We start from the raw sequence: 17,258 nt of genomic DNA, 5'->3' as shown, positions 1-17,258 counted from the left end.
GGAATCCTTGAACCACTTGTACACCTTCATTCAACGGGCTTAAAAATAAGAGGAAATAATTCCCCAGGGATATACCAGTAGAATTTTCCCATTAAAGGTTCAGTTAAAAATAAAACAAAGCAAGAGGCTGGGATGAATATAGGTGATCCAGAATAATACAGTGAATATTAAGTCACTAATAGAAGCAAATGATACCCCTTATCTACACAGGACAAGTTCATTCCAACTCAGAAAAGATCACAGAATCATAAAATCACAGAACAGCTTGGGTTAGAAGGGACCTTAAAGTCAACCCAGTTTCAATCCCCTGCCACAGGCAGAGTCACTACCCAGGAGCTCAGGCTGCCCAGGGCCCCATCCAACCTGGCCTTGAGCACTTCCAGGGATGGAGCACCCACACCTCCTCTGGGCAGTTGTGCCAGCGCCTCATCACCCTTTGAGTAAAGAATTTCACAGAATCCTCGCTGTTGGAAGGGATCTTTAAAGGTCATCTAGTCCAACTCCCCTGCAATGAACAGGGACACCTCAACTAGACCAGGCTGTCCAGAGCCTGATCCAGCCTCACCTTGGAAGACTCCAGGGATGGGGCATCAACCATATCTCTGGGCAACCTGTTCCAGTGCCTCACTACCATCACTGTAAGACTTTTTCCTTACATCCAACTTAAATGTACCCTAATATTTCTTCTTAATATCTAACACAAATCTCCCCTCTTTCAGTTTAAAACCATCCCCTCTCATCTTATCACTTTCAAATCATGTAAAAAGTCAGTGTTTACTGATTATCATGAAATCATAGAATGGTTTGGGTTGGATGGAACTTTATGATTATCCAGTTAAAACTCCCCTGCTATAGGCAGGGACACATCCCGCTATAAGCTCTCAAGTACTACAAGGCCACAGTGAGGTCTCCCCTCATTCCTCAGCTCTCACTGTAAGGCTTCTTATGCCTCAGCAAGGGTGAAGAAAAACCACAAATGTTGAAGGTCTATAAACAGACTGATGCAGTCATTTATTTCTCATGGAGATGCTTGCATAAAAAAAGACTAATGAACTCAACCAGAGATAGTTCAAACAATGGTAAATGAATGATCAAGTAAAAATGAAGCTCCAGAGTGGTGTTCGGTATTGCTCACAGACTGTTTGGTGGCTCTGGACATGTTATTTCTATTCTGATCCAAACACGAACTCCAACAATGATACATCTCTCAGCCCGTCCTCCTGGGGAGCTGCCCCACCAGTTGCTCTGCGTCAATTACGAGCTCGGCTGGGAAGCAGCCGCCTCTGCTCCCACCAGCAGCAACCTGCACGGCGACTGAAGGCTCCGCCGCGATCCCCGCCCCACCACCGCAGGAAGAACCGGCCCCGAGGCTGCAGCCCCTCAGCCGCCCTCCGCCCGCGCTTTCCCCTCCGCCGTCGGAGCGCGGCCGGCGGGAAACCAACGTCACTCCCCTCACCCTCACCTTGGAGAGGGAGCGGGCGCTCATCTCGCCGACCCCGCGCTAACGGACGGACGGCGCCAGGAGGGGCGGCAGTGACGGCGCCTTGCGCATGCGCAGTGTGGTAAGGCGGGCGCCGCGTTCCCCTTCGGTTGCACGGGATGGAGCGGCCCCCGGCGGGTGGGCGGGGCGGGGCGGGGCGGGGCGGTGCTGTGCTGTGGGGTCAAGGGGCGGTGCTGAGTTATGGCGGCCTGCGTTTTCCGCAGGAGCATCGCCTTCCAGGTAGGCTGCTCCGCGCAGCTGGAGAGCGGGGAGGCCGCAGGGAGCGGGTTTTTTTGGTGTCTGTTCTGCTCACGCTCTTTGTGCTTTTGTTTCAAACGTAGCTCTCTCAAGTTTTGGGTTTGCCACCGGAGGACTTAATAAAGTCCATCTCTGCGGTTCCCGTCTCCAAAAAACGGTAGTGTTTACGTTTGGTCCTGCAGCGTTGTGCCGTGCCGGTTTCTGTCGCGTTTGTTGCTGCAAAAGTTTGACAGGAATTTAGAGTTGGGCGTAGAAAGAAACCCTAAGCTAATACCAGCCCAATTATAGGATGCCCAAATCTGCTGCCTTACGTTTTTTCAAGCAAGTTCCAAACAAATGTAATTGCTTCAAAAATATGAATTAGAGGCAGCTTGTGAATGGGAAATGTTTCAATATTAATGACCTCAGAGTGGAGTTATTATGGTTGTGGTTTTTTTTTACTTTATGTCATGCTTGGGTGGTCTAATGATATTAGCAGGTAACCAGCATTTATTCATCAGTATAACCTTTGTTATTCTGAGCTGGTAATCTTGCCGTATCTCTTTTAGCACTGTGTTCATTAGAATGAAGGTAATAGCCTTCAGCTGTCATTTTCTGACTACAGTGAATTCTCTGTTTCTGTGACTGGGTTATGCCTGCTAATTGGACTTAACACACAGAGTCAGCTTGGGTTTGTCAAATCTCCCCATCATTTCAATGCGTTTCTACCTTGATTTTCACCTGTTCTTTTATTCAGGCATGTTGGTGATTTCCAGCTTTCTGTTGCTTCCATAGAAGAAGGCACTTCTAGTGATTGCTTAGTACCTGATCTCCAGCTTCGAGCTCAGAAGCTCGCTGAAAAGGTATGCTACCTTTAACAGGGAAGACAGGCTTCCAATTCCTCACTGCTCAAGATCAGGGTTTCTTAGAACAGAAGTGTCTTTGTGGCCGTTCCAGGCCATGGCACACAGGCAGTGGCTGAGACATTGAGGGTAACTACAATATAAAAAAGAAGCAGTGGGTAAACAAAACAAGATATCCAGTGGTGACACAAACCTTGAAGAAACAGTAAGGTTTCGTAAGCCTGCAGGGATTGGACAGCCTGTATGGGTATTCTGTCCAAGTGACTAATATCATGGCAGCAATTCTTTTGCATGAATCTAGTTGGTCTCTTTAAAAACAGCCCTGTTCCTAGTGATTGCAAAATTGCAAATGTGCCTCTCTTCTTTATTGTTTGTGGCTCAATAAATAGATCTTGACCACAGAGTCTCGTATTTACAGAGAAAAGCAGTTGTAACAGCGAAAAGGAGCAGACCATCTAAGGAATTTTTCTGTGTGCCTCTTACCGTTGGTAAAAAAAAAAAAAAAAAAAAAGACCTTTAGCAAAATGAAAAAGTGGGGAATTACGAGTCGATATAAGAAATATTTTTTTCATGTAGCTCATGAATAAACAATAGAATTTGTTGTTGTTGGAGCTTGTGAAGGTTAAAGAACTTAAAGCCTAACTGTGTTTGCATCTCCTGTTTGAGTTCTAAACACAAAACCTATAAATGGGGTATAATTTTTTTCCTCGTGCTCATGTGCATCAGTCAGAATTAATAGCTTGCTTCTCGCTCTCAAAGACATTAACCAAGTTGTATGTGGTTGGTTATTTATTGTTTGTTTTCGTAGAAAATTTCTTGGCTGCCAAAGGTAACCAGTTTAGTTAGGAAGAGGCCAAAACTCTCTACCTGTAAAGAAGCAACATTTGTTTAAAGAGGAGGCTGCTCGCAGTCAAAATAAAACACAAACTAGGCACATGCAAGGACTGAAAATAAATGTGTGACGTTTCGTATTGAGTTGTGTTCAGAGCTAGTAAGCATGGATTAGAAATTAAAAAGTCATTCTTTATCAACAGACTTTATTAAATTATCCATTTACAGTAGCTTTCTTTCAGATAATTAACATACTAATTTAATCCACTGCGAATATTAAATTTTGAATGGATTGAATTAAGTTTCCCAATTTACGTGTTTTCATGGGGAGTGACTTTTATTTCGTTCCTATAGCTAAAATGTGATGCTATAGTGAGTGAAATCAGCACTGGTCCAGGAACAGTGAACTTCACAGTAAACAGGGAATTACTAGCAAAGGTGAGTACAGTGTTTCAGGTGTGTTAAGGTAAGAATACATTTCTGAATATAAAATACTTGGTATAGTCTTAGACATTTTCAATCCAGAACTGCTTGTTTTTCATATATTTTCTCGAAGGATCCTTGATGCTGTTACATTATGTATGCCTTGAATTTGGGAATAGTGTTACAGGGGTGTATCTTTTGGAGGAAACAACATTCCTTTGCAATAACCACATTCTTCTCTTTCTTCCCCGTTTCTGCTCTAGAAGGCAGGCTTAATGCTTTAGGTTTTTGAACTCAATATTTTGATTTGCGTATAAAGAGTCTCACTGAAGACAGGGAAGGATGGTAGAAAGATATCTGAAATAAGTTTGTGACCACAGATCTACTGTTAGAACAATTAAAAAAAACCAGGAAGGTGTGTTTCTCGAAGTCCAGTGTCTGAGTGAAAGTGAAGGCCTCATTTGTTAAACCAGTAATTTAGCATGTTCGATCTATAAGAGCAGTGTTTCAGTTGCACTTGGTCTGGATTATTTGCAAGAGCTTCATAAGGACAGAAGGCTGGCTAGCACTGTTGGAGTGGGAACTAAATGAAAGCTTTGCTAAGCCAGCTGAACTAGCTTGGGAAGCAAGCTCTGTTCTGTTGTCCTTTGGGGCCTTAATTTAAGCTGTTCTTATGGAAGCAACACTGTGGTCTTAGAAAATAAGTGGGCAGGAAATCAGATCTTAGCTAATACTCATGAAGCTCCCTTCCTACCAGGACTTCCACTGAATCACTTGAGCTCATAACCATCTTCTATTGAGTGATAAGTCTCTTTATTCTTATGAATTGCTAATGCCTAGGCATTCCTATTAATCAGTTGCTTTGTTTGCTACCAAAGACATATCCTTAAATTGTCATCAGCTGTCTGTAATCAATCATTATCTGAACATAACAGCTGACTATTTGCTGAAAGAACAGCGTTGGTGTCAAGTTTTATTCCTGGGCAGGGTTTGACAAGATGTTGTGTCTGTAGGTGGATTCTAGTCAGTATAATGGTTCAGGCAAAACCACGTGTCTGGCCTAGTTGAGTTCTGTTGGAAGAAATGTGGAATTAGAATACAAAATTTTACGTTATATCACTAAGTAGATATGACTAAACCATGAATTTTGCAAGTAAAGGAAACATGTATACTGAAAATGAACTGTGTATGTTTCTAGCTTACCTTACATGCCCACATGCCAATGACTACAGCATTAAAGATTTCTCTACAAGTGCAGCTCATTTATTCTACTTCTTTGATTTCTATCACTGGATAGTTTTAAGATGACCTCAGGAATGTGGGGGGAACGGAGGTGTAAAAAGCAACAACTTTGCACTGAACTGAGTGAGATTTCCACTTGAATTCACATTGTTAGAGGCCTGTATTATCTTCAGCAAGATTGTGCAATACTTACAGCTTCATATATTAGGTTTTTGAGTGTATTGGATTCTCTGTGGCAAACTGAAGTATGTAGGGTTCACGCAGGTACTTAACTTGCTGCATGAATGCATTGCTGATAGTATAGTTAGCATAAGATTTCTTTCCACAAACTGCTTTCAAACTCTTGAACTATTTTGAGGAATTTTAGGCAGTTTCCATGCTTTCAAAGTAGACACACTTTTGTACAGACACTTGCTAGTGGTTTCACAGGCTTGCAGGTAGAGAGAGGGGTGAAGAGGTGTTTTAACACATAAGAACTAAATCTGTGGCTTGCTATGGCACTCAAGGAATAGAAAGCAGGATGGCTAGCAGCTTTAATAGAATGTGAGTATTCATCTTTTTTGTTTGCTTTTTTAATCGTTGTCAACTTAAGTCATTTGTAGTTCTGAGGATGTTTGAATTCCTGCAGCTCTCCCATTTTTTCTCTTTCTCTCTTCTTTATGCATGTTATCTGACACAAAGAAAATAAACGTTAGAAGCTATTTCTAAAAGATAACAAAGAAATGCAGTTGGGCGCTGATGTGAAGTAACTAGACAAAAAAAGTAGATATCTGCCTTGTGTACTAGGACATAAAATGGAAGCAGTTTATTATGCAGCTTACATTTGTACTACTGAATTTGGAAGTAGCTATGTCTCTTCTGGTCTCTCTTCACATAAACCCCTGGGTGATGTTTTTGTATCCTGTAATTATTAAGATCAGACCATGAAGTACCCATTCGGGCTGTTGTTGCAGTCCACCTGCAGTGAGCTGATGGAGACAGTTTGCAGTGACTGTTTTGTCTCTTAGATGGGCTTTAGTGGAAATCATGAAGGCAGGGTCTCCTGGACTTTTGTGTCAGATTCCCTAACGTAGGGAAAAAAGGTGTTCTTGTGCTGTTCAGGTAACCTGCATAAGCATGGTAGTGTTTGTGCAGTTACAGCATGCTGGATTTTTTGCAGGCCGTCAGTCACAAGTAGTCTATGAGAGAGCTGATGTGTCCCAGAAGGCTGGTTGGGCCTATGTGATCATAAGTTCATAAGGTTGGAAAGGACCTATAAGATCATCTAGTCCAACCATCCTCCTATCACTATCTCTACCCAACTACTAAATTAAATCCTTTAGCACCTCATCTAAACGCTTCTTGAACAGCGCTAGGGATGGTGCCTCAACCACCTCCCTAGGCAGGCCATTCCAGTGCCTGACCACTCTTTCAGAAAAGAAATGCTTCCTCAGGTCTAATCTAAATCTTCCCCGGCGCAACTTGTGGCCATTCCCTCTCGTCCTGTCGTTATTTATCAGGGAGAAGAGGCCCACCCCCTCCTCACCACAACCCCCCTTCAGGAAGTGGTAGAGTGCAATAAGGTCTCCTCTGAGCCTCCTCTTCTCCAGACTAAACAATCCCAGCTTCCTCAGCCGCTCCTCATAAGACTTGTGCTCCAGGCCCCTCACCAGTTTTGTTGCCCTTCTCTGAACACGCTCCAGGGCCTCAATGTCCTTCTTGTAGTGAGGGGCCCAAAACTGAACACAGTACTCGAGGTGCGGCCGTACCAGAGCTGAGTACAGGGGGATGATCACCTCCCTGCTCCTGCTGGCTACACTATTTCTAATCCAGGCCAGGATGCTGTTGGCCTTCTTGGCCACCTGGGCACACTGCCGGCTCATGTTGAGCCGAGCATCAACCAACACCCCCAGGTCCTTTTCCTCTCTACATTCTTCAAGCCATTCTGCCCCAAGCCTATAGCATTGCATGGGGTTATTGTGGCCAAAGTGCAGGACCCGGCACTTGGTCTTATTGAACCTCATCCCATTTTGCTCAGCCCAGCTGTTCAGCCTATCCAAATCCCTCTGAAGGGCCTCCCTACCCTCAGGCAGTTTGACACCTCCTCCCAACTTTGTGTCATCTGCAAACTTACTGAGGGTACACTCAATTCCCTCGTCTAGGTCATCAATAAAGATATTAAACAAGATGGGCCCCAAAACTGACCCTTGGGGGACACCACAGGCCCTGCTGTGCTCAGTGAGTGTGCTCTGCATTCATGTGTTAGCAAAAACTTCAGGACAGGACTTCTAGAAGTTTCACCCAAATGGACAGGTTCCTTGAAGTGTGCCTTGGTGAGATTTATTCATGGGAGGAGAGCACTTTGGAGGAGCTTGGAGGTTTGCTATGTAGCTTCTGTTATTAATGCAGGGAGGGGAAAACAAACAAAAACCCAAACTTTTTGAGAATGGTTTAATGCATAAATTCTCTTGTTAAGTCTACTGCTCACAAGTTCTACAGGATACCTTGTATTTAAAATGTGTTATATGAATGAGGCATGGTAGCAGTCCTGATCAGACTAAATTCAGACTCCTACTTACGTGACAACTCCTTTGTGTACATGAGACCCCTGTTCTACCAATGCCCTTTGACTGACTTGTCTTTTCTGCCTACCAATTACTTCTGGGTGACTCTCTTGCCCTTTCATGTTGTATGACTAAACCACTGATTTTAGTAAGACCTACACTTTCCACTTCTAAATTTTTACCCAAATCAATGTAGATTTTAACCAGAATCTCTGCTTAAGATTTCTCTGATGTTTTTAATTCATCAGATTCAACTTTACAAAGTTAATGACATTTCCATCTGCATATGGTATTGTTTGCTTGGCAGATCAGCCATCTAATTGCTAGTGTGGAAAAAAAGGCTTTGGGATCAGACTTTTCCATTGCTGGTAAGCCATTTTCCTGATTGCATTTTCTGTTGTTGAAACTTTATTTCCTTCTTTTTGTCTTCCTTGTGCTTTAGACTGTTCTGCAGCAGGTGCTGAAAGATGGCACAGAGTATGGAACAAAAAGTGAGCTTTTCTCTACAGTGCCTAAACAGAAGGCAGTGATTGAGTTCAGGTAAGCGCATGTCCTTTAGGAAAACTGCCTTGTCTGCCAATTGATATTCATTACTGTAATGTATGATGCCTGTGAAGTTGAACCATATTTATGGTATTATATTCAGTTTCTTTTATCTTTTCATCAAGAAACATCGTCTGAGTTTTCAGCCAGCAGCACCCACTTGGTATACAAAGTTACCTGTTCCAGCATCAGATCTGCCTCTAATAAGTGTAAAGAGAATGATTTGTGTGTTTGAAACATGTAAAAAGTGGGGAGATAGGCTAAGTCCTTTGTCACTTGCACAGTTGGAGTTTGGGGGGTTTGTTGTGTTGGTTTTTACTGTAACATCGGTTGCTAACATTTAATAGAGGGATGCACAGAAGTGGATTCACTTCTGTGGATCCATAAGGATCACTGTTACAGAAGCTAATTGGAGAATTACAAGGGAAATCTGTGGTTTTGGTACAGTTTGGGTACACAAATGATTTCTTTTGGTGACATGGCAGTCTTGTACGTTGAACAAACGTTATTTGTGAAAATTTGTTACAGCTCTCCTAACATTGCCAAAAAGTTTCACATAGGACACTTGCGTTCCACAATTATAGGTGAGTATGCATCTCAGGGTGTCTGAAAAGAGCTGCGTTGTCTTTGTGATTCACTTGACAGGGGAGTACTGCTAACCTTACACTCCTCTCATGGAGTGGCTGTGTCAGGCTCCACTTGCTAATTAAAAGCCTTTTACTCGTTACGCAGCAAGGAAAGAGCGTGGTATGTTGCTGGCAGATTTATTAAGTCACACATAATATAGTTTTATGTCTGAGAACATTAATTGAAGTAGTTCAAATTTGTTCCACGAAGACACCCAGCACAGTTTCCATTAAGGTGTTATGAGTGTCATTTGAATTTTAAACTTCTGATTTGCACTGGACTGCAGAGCAGTCACATAGCTATGGCTCAGTGACTGTCTTGGAAAACATTTGCTTTTATATGTTAATCACTTGATGCCAGCGTTGCTGCCATTTGTAATGGAATAATTAATTCATTTGTTGTGCAGTACTCTAATGGTGTATAGAAAACATTATTTCTCCCTTATATTTTTCCCCTATCAGTGAAATCTGTAGGTTAGCAGAAGACTCTACAGCATCTGTGGAGCTAATAGTATATTATTTTTAATTATATTAACGAGCATGTATAATTCTTAGCTACATAAGGTTAATAACTCTGCCTCTCCATTGGGTGATGGTTGAGTGTTGTATTTTGGGCTCAGTGTTTCACTTTTGGACCCTTTCCTATAGAAAAATAATTCTGTAGATTGACGTTTGCCCCAGAAAGGCAATGAAGTGCCTACAGGGAATGGAATGGAAAGTGTTTGCATGCATGTTATGGTGTTACGGTAACAGAAGACTGCCAAACTTTCTGCATCCCTTTTTATATCAGTGTCGTGATTCAAAGGTACCCTTGAAGCACAGAAAAACAGAGGAAAGAATGAATGAATTTCTTTGTAATTTGAGAATATAGCAAAGCTCAGGAGGGAAATGAAAGGTTTTTGTTGCAGTAACAAATGAGTTTGGACCATATCAGATTTGTAGTGTGTTAGGAGAAGAGCTCAGTACTGCTCCAAGGGCTTAGTGTTCTGTGTAACTGCACAGTAAACAGCAGTTTGTGAATTCTGGTACTTGCTTAACCTCCTAGTATGTGAGGTTACCTGGCTGTGAAAGTGGAGCTATGCATACTGCTGTGTATTTGTGAATATGTAATAAGCCCTTGAAGTGTTTTCCATGACCATGCACTTTGCGTGTGCAGATAACAGTAGTGCATATCTGTATGAGACACTTCATGGCATCTTTCAAATCCAGTCTTTTTTTTTTTCTTCTCAAAAGATTATTGCTTTAAGTTTTGAAGCATTTTAGTCACTTCCATGGAGCAGTCCGTCTGATTGTATTCAAAAGGAAAAGCAAGTCATACAAAAACAGAAAGTTGATCTAGAAAATCATAGAATATATCCAGTTCTGAATAATAATACCAATTTTGATTCCTCTCCAGGGAATTTTATAGCAAATCTCAAAGCTGCACTGGGACATGAAGTAACGAGGATAAATTACCTTGGTGACTGGGGCATGCAGTTCGGTATGTTTTCATATTTGTTTCTCTAATTCCCTTGTTTAATGTGGTCAAGGTTTTTGACTTCAATTTTTGCAGGCGCATTGGATTCACCTGAGCTCATAAAGATCATCATTGTGTTCACATGCATATAATGTGCAATTAGTCTCCATAAAATATTAACAAAACCTAGTCTGATTCATCAGCAGTATGACCTATGCTACTGTTCAAGAAATACAGGACGGAATTTACCCTACAGTTCCTCCTTACCTCAGTAGTTCCTCTCACACAACTTCTGTGTTATTTGGGGTTTATTTTTAAAGCACAGGGGAAATATTTTGCATGTGCTGGTTATACTCCTGGAGCCCCAGCAGCTGAGCAGGCTGCTATTGCTGCCTTCAGACAAAATGCACACACGTTGCCATGTCTATGAAACTGCCTTTCTTATTCATGTTTTGCATGTGGAAGAGTGAACTTGTTAACTTGTCTATGTACTTATGCCATACCTGTGTACAAAACAATAGAATTTAAGTATTTTTATATTTAGTTGTCTTTATTTGTGTTGAGGCATTATCTTTTGTTGTTGCTCCTTCTAGAAACAAGTTTGTTATTCATAGAGAATAACTGGCTTGCACAGCAGCTGCATTTTGACAGGTTAAGACCTGAAGTTTTTCTATCATTAAAGACATCCCGGTATTCTCCCAAAAATATTCATTTTCCCTTAAAAATATGGCAAAAGAGAAGTGAGTGGGTGGAGAATATGCAAGTGAATAGACCTTAGAAAGCCAACTGTATGCACACACATGCTCCTTCCTCCTCTCAAATGTCTGTCAGATACAAGCACTGGGAAATTCTTTTGTGTGCAGCCCTGCGTGGATTGATAGCAGTTCTGACTGGAATTCACTTCTGTCTGAATGCTAGATCTGTTAGTATTACCCTCCTATGGCAGTCGATCCATGCGAATCACAGTGTTGTTAGTTTCTGTTGTTAAACTTGCATTTTAAATTTATCTATGCTCTCTCCTTTTCTAAGGAGGCACACACATTTCAAAGCTGATTTTGTCAGATTTTTAGGCATGTAAAAAAAAATGCAGCCATGTTCATTTCCTTGTTCTTGAAAACTGGTTTGGCCACGGAAACCATAGAACCATTGCACAGCTTTTGCACTGAGGTCTGAAAACTGTGTCTATATATTATTTTTTTTTTGAAAGCAAACAAAAAGTGAAGCTCATTCAGCCCTTCTGATGCCCCCTTCGGTTGAGCTGATACAATTGGTTGTGGGTATTTCAGTAAATCAACTTTGTGAATAAAACTGGGTTAAAAGTTTAGCTTAAATACCCCAGTGTTGGTCCATTTATGCATTCAGATTCAGCGATGTAGGTAACATCCTAAAAAGGTATTCAGTTCTACCCATTCTCCCTTAAAAGTAGGCTCCTGGGATTGAGACAGCTAAAATGTTCTTATGACTGTGAGACTGCAGTAATGAAATATTTTTTCCTTTGTGAAATTATTTACTCTACAACTTATCTATCATGATCCTATTTCTGCTCAAGCACTGTCTTATAGCAGGGTGTCACTTCTCTTACCTTCATAGGAATTGAAGGAAGGAATTAACTGAAAATTAAATAAATTTCATAATTGCATATTTCTTTCACTTTTGCCCCTTAGACATAACTTTTATCACCAGCTCTCACAGTATAACGAATGTGGCAATGGCAATCATGCAATGAAATGCAGTGTAGGTAAAGGGCTTCCCAATGACCTCATTAACTCTTTGAAGATACTGAATTGTACTCACAAGTCTGAACATCAGTAATGTTATGTATTTTAGTACAAACTTTCTAGAAGGTATCAAGTTGACAGTGTATGTTACTTACATATGTACCTGTTGTCCACAGCACGACTGTGAAAATCATACTTTGACAAAGGGATTTTAACTGTAGCTTTATGAAGGGCAGCTCCCTTCTTTGTTTGGGCTGGCTCAGCTCAAATTCATGACAGCTTTTGTATCAAACGATATACTCATGCTTCACAAAATTATAGCATAGGAATATTAGCATGATGGTCCTTCCCCAGAAGCAGTGCTATAAGGAACAGTCTGTCAGCATTTCTATTACAACTTCTGTTGTTGAAGGCTTTAAAAAGTAATAACTGAAAATGAAGTTTGCTGAAACATGGCAAAGCAGTCCTCAACCTTTGGGCGGGTTTCTTAAGGTAACCAATCTTAGGCAGTCTGTCTATCCATCTTCCTGACAGTCTAGGTTCATAGGTTCATAAGGTTGGAAAGGACCTACAAGATCATCTAGTCCAACCATCCTCCTATCACTATCCCTACCCAACTACTAAATCAAATCCTTTAGCACCTCATCTGTCTGCTGCCAACCTGACCCAGATCTGATGGAAATGTCTCAGAGAACAGAATGCTTTCAGTTTTGTGACATTTGGCAGCCAAGTGGGGGGTAGAATACAGTGTAGTGCCCACAGGAAGAGAAGGTTAACTTCTGTGCTTAGCCTGTCAGCTAACCAGTCAGCACATCAAAGTCAAAATCAGACCCAACACATGCTGTGTCTTGCCAATAAGTGGCACGTGTAACAAGGGCTGGATGACAGAAACCAATGGAAGGTTCTATTTGAGCTGAACAAAAACTGGAAGTCTTGTGGGGGATTGGAATATGAAGCCAGCATCAAAGAGAGTGGGGTGTGTAGGTACTCTAATATCCAAGAGCTCAGTGGGAAATCAACATGTAACTGCTCATAAAACAAGCTGAACTTAAGGAAACTCCCTTTCAGTAGGACCTGACTCATTTTATTTCCTAGCTTGTTTTTCTTGTCTAAATCTGCCACAGCTTCTATCACAGTTGGTGTTTCCAAGAGGGAAGTTCTTCAGATAGTGCTCTTTGTTTAGCTGCAGTGTTTTTTTCAAAGGGGCACCTGTGTGCACGTTCCTCAGCTGCTGGCTTTATATCAGTCCAGGTCCTTGTTAACTCAGGGAAAAGAGACAACACAAAAAGCACCCTCAGATGATCTAAGAGACTACAGGGTTCATGTTGCTAGATTACTGAATGAGTTAATGAGCCCTTTTGACTTAGACAGTAACATTAGGATTTGAATTTCTTGCCCTTTCAGATGGCTTTCGGAAAGTACTGAAGCCAAATCAGATATGTGAAAGTAAGCTGCATATTCTCAGTATTCAGAAAAAAATGTTCCCTTGAAAGTATTGCATGAGTGGTATGTGAAATACCATGTTGTATCCCAGTCTCTATTGTCCTTGAAATGATAATACTGCAAAGGGAGGGAGACAGACAGGATGTTCTGAGCGTGTTCTGTCCCTGGACAGTTTCCTGTATGTAGCTTCTTATTTTCAACTAGTTGCTGCATAGCATATAATTATATCTACAGATGTAGAAATAAATTCCATTTATGAGGAATTAAAAAAATCGACATAGTATTCTTAGTAGTTTCTAGCTGTCACAGTTTTTTTTTTTCATGCAGTGACATAACACACTATGCTTTCAGTTTGCTTTTATAGCATAACACTGTTACATTGCTTGACTACGTAAGGAATTTGTTTTATTACATACAGTGCTAAGACTTGCCTGTGAATGCAACAAAACAATACACTTTGGATTCTTTTCTAACTCTGCATTTAACTGTTTTTGAAGGCTTACTAGGTGTTGGTTTCCAACAGTTTGGTGACAAAGAAAAGCTGAAATCCAGTCCTTTGCAACACCTTTTTGAGGTAAGTTGAGAGAATACCATCTAGGGACTTCAGAGAGCAGCCTGTTTAACTTTGCTATCAATTTCTCACAGAATGGTGTGTCTGCAGGGGCAGCATGGATTCATGTAACTCATGTTGGATTTAAAGTACTTTGTTGAGAGATGATTGGCTGTGTCAGCAGAGGTGTGTTTCACCAGGTGGAAAATTGTGCCACCTAAGGGGGCTAATTGAACAGATGGTTACCTTGCATTGGCTGCTGCTACAGCCAGCTTGACCACTATTGCTGTCCACCTCCTTAACTGGCACAGATGACCACTGAGTTTGGCTTTAGTAGTGCTTTGGAAGTGAAAGTCTCACATCTGATGCTGTAGTATATTGTTTACCAAAGCTGTATTCAGTTACACTGAAGAGAAGTGGCAAATATGCTATGAAAGTCTTCTTGTTTCTTGTGTTTCGGAATAAGTACAATTTAATTTCCATTGCATGATATGCAATTTGCTGCAGTTTTGGGGATAGGATCTGTGAAGTGTTTTACATCTACTGTGAAGCCTTACCATATGTATGTAATGAGAAATGGCTGTCACTTTTCACAATAGTGTTCTGGAATACTATTCCAGCTCTGCAGAATGCTTGCTTTCTTTCAAGACTGAGCCAGTGGTAGGTGCAATTTCTTTTGACAAGCATTCATGAAATGTCTTTCAACAGTATTTATTGCAGGAAGGTTCCCTTTTGGTTACACACTGTTGCATGGTGCAAGTGTTGCAGATGACATTCCTGTGCATCAGGGACAAAACTGGCTCAGTGGACTCTCCACAACTTTGAGGTAGTTTAACAAGCCTTGTTTCTTCAGAACTAATACAGTTTTGGATGCTGGCTTGCACCATGCAAATATGTGTAATATCTTACAAGTCAGTATCTGTTTTCTCCTCTATTCCAGTTCCTATGTCGCACTTCTTGTTTCATATAGTCCGATAAGGAAAAATAAAGAGGGTCTTTTGATACTTGTATGTTATCTTCCAGTGACAACATGTGCTGGGATATAATACGTGGGAGAACATGAGTTATACTTATCTGTACGAATTAAAACCATTCAAGGAATGGTTCATCTTCCAGGGAGGATCCTTTAAAAGAAAGAATTCATATCCTGTTGGGGCTTCTTCCATGTTCTTGTCCAAATGTTCTCCTACTACAAAGCTGAGCTATGCTTTTTCCCAGCTGGATGTGGAAACTGTAGCCAAAGCTGGTGTTTGGACTGTGTGTCACAAGTTAACGCTTTTACTTAACTCTTGTACCTGTTTACTAGCAAAGGAACAAGATGTGGTTGAATGCTTGGATACAGCACAACTGAATACACATGAGGCAGCTTGTTTATATAGTAGAATAGCTGCTTCTGAAGTTGTTGGCTTTTTTTACCTAGATAAATGCTGTTCACTTGCTTCCTCATAGAGATGCAGAATATCCCAAGTTGGAAGAGATCCACAAGGATCATTGAGTCCAGTGCCTAGATCCTCTCAAGACTGTCCAAAATTCAAACTGCTGAAGCAGGACAACTTCAGAAACACACAAAAACTTCATTTTGGAAACCTAGGGAACCTTGAAGTATCAGTTTAACCTAGGTGTTTCTGAGATTAATAGGTTCTTAGCATGGGTGTGCTTTAGAGCTCTAGAGCTGATTTCAAGAGACAAAAGCAGTCATATTCTTTTGATTATGCATTGCTGCATATTATATGATTTTTCACTTATAATTTCAGTCCATTCTTAGAATTTAAAATGTGCCTACTTGAGTTTTATAGTAAAGCTTTAAAATGTAATCTATTGCAGCAGCAAGTAGGCTTTATGACCTTAAAATTACTTTTAGATTTAGTGAACAGTATTCAGCTGAGCTATAAAGGAGTATAAAGCAGTAGTTGAGACCAAGTTGCAGTTTCCCAAATATTCCTTATTTTTAATTTCTTTAGCCATGTTCCTGGTTCTACATTAAATTCGGAGATGTATTTCAAAGTGGTGATGTTCTGCTGTTGTGTGAAACTGATCTTCCCTGTAGTTAATTAAAAAAAAAAAAAGTCAATGATATAGTTACTGTATAAATGAATGCATTTGGAAATAACACATTCTTCCACACATTCGATAGCTTTGTTCCTTCTATTTTGGCTGTCAGGTACAAACACACCTTTCATGTTGTGTTTGTTTTATGGCATGGGGAAGGGGTTAGTGTATGTGCAGCTACTGTTAGGGGCAGAGGGAGCATTGTTGTTGGAAAGGGTTGAATTTTCCCTCTACTTCGTTGCCTTTTTTGTGCCACAACTAAGCAAACATTAATCTTTGAGGCTTGTCAGCAGTACTCTAAAAATCTTTGGACATAAAAGGAAGGGGAAAAGTTCAAGGGTTTTGCTGTGGAAGCTTATTTTTGCTTTGAATTGTTGAAGCCATTCAAGCAAGGTATTCTTGCAGGATTGAAGTTTGTATTGTCAGGATTGCAATGATTTGAAGATTTAAACTCTATAACAAATACTTAATAGCTCAGTGCTGATTAACTTTTTGGATGTAAATAAACAGCGTAGCCACTAATTACTTTAATTATTTTCACATAATACTTTAACTTTTAAAAACCTTTTATGTGGGCTTTCATAGCAACACATATGGAAAAAATCACTGGTCAACAATTTGGCCTTTAGTTGTAAAGGAATTTGCTTATGAACAAGAGAGCCAGTTTTGGTGTACCTAAGTAAGATCGCCTAATCGAATAGTTAGTGATACCTGTGGCAAACTGGCTGCATGTGTGTGTCTAGTCAGGTACTGACATTCATATGTTTGATTCCAGCCACAGACAGAAGATACGTTAGTGTGGATATGGAGGATAGTACTGCAAGTACTGCAAGATACACTGCAAGTACTCTGAGTGCAGTGAGGCACTGGCATGGGCTGCCCTAGGAGCTTGTGGGTGCCCCATCCTTGGAGGGATGGTTGGATGAGGCCCTGGGCAGCCTGGTTTAGTTAGTGGTTGGCAGGCCTTCCTGTGGCAGGGGGATTGGAATTAGATGATCTCTAAGGTCCCCTCCAACCTTAGCCATTCTATGATTCTAAGTGTGAGGGGTTTGGATCACGACTGGGTTTTATTTGTTTTGGGAAATGTTTCTGTTTGCTGGTTTGGTTTTAGTTTTTGTGAGTTTTTTGTTGGTTTGGTTTTGTTGTTGAGTTTGGGGTTTTTTGTTTGTTTTTGTACAACATTGGGTCCATCTATGGTGCTGCTTTGACTGCCATCTCATTTTTAGGCAGTGCAGTTGTTTTAAGTACCAACTT

The 17,258-nt window shown here is 40.9% G+C and overlaps 2 protein-coding genes across 3 annotated transcripts in view; one reads left to right on the top strand and one right to left on the bottom strand.

Moving 5' to 3' along the window:
• Positions 1-1,526, bottom strand: part of ORC3 (origin recognition complex subunit 3) — a 34,659-nt gene extending 33,133 nt beyond the window's left edge. For both annotated transcript variants that reach the window (XM_065730985.1, XM_065730986.1), the window contains exon 1: positions 1,463-1,526. In XM_065730985.1, coding sequence (XP_065587057.1) covers positions 1,463-1,486 — 24 coding nt within the window. In that variant the 5' untranslated portion in view covers positions 1,487-1,526. The remainder of the gene's footprint in view (positions 1-1,462) is intronic.
• A 136-nt stretch (positions 1,527-1,662) lies between these two features.
• RARS2 (arginyl-tRNA synthetase 2, mitochondrial) overlaps positions 1,663-17,258 on the top strand; it is a 30,372-nt gene continuing 14,776 nt past the window's right edge. Inside the window, exons 1-8 of the mRNA XM_065730984.1 lie at positions 1,663-1,720; positions 1,822-1,895; positions 2,475-2,580; positions 3,766-3,849; positions 8,062-8,159; positions 8,691-8,746; positions 10,185-10,268; positions 13,903-13,979. Coding sequence (XP_065587056.1) covers positions 1,682-1,720; positions 1,822-1,895; positions 2,475-2,580; positions 3,766-3,849; positions 8,062-8,159; positions 8,691-8,746; positions 10,185-10,268; positions 13,903-13,979 — 618 coding nt within the window. The 5' untranslated portion in view covers positions 1,663-1,681. The remainder of the gene's footprint in view (positions 1,721-1,821; positions 1,896-2,474; positions 2,581-3,765; positions 3,850-8,061; positions 8,160-8,690; positions 8,747-10,184; positions 10,269-13,902; positions 13,980-17,258) is intronic.

The sequence above is a fragment of the Cyrtonyx montezumae genome, unplaced genomic scaffold (genome assembly GCF_038088225.1).
Source record: "Cyrtonyx montezumae isolate F1298 unplaced genomic scaffold, pur_monq_1.0 scaffold_13, whole genome shotgun sequence".
Classification (NCBI taxonomy): domain Eukaryota; kingdom Metazoa; phylum Chordata; class Aves; order Galliformes; family Odontophoridae; genus Cyrtonyx; species Cyrtonyx montezumae.
The sequence above is the reverse complement of the archived record's forward strand: the minus strand, read 5'-3'. Positions and strand labels throughout refer to the sequence as shown.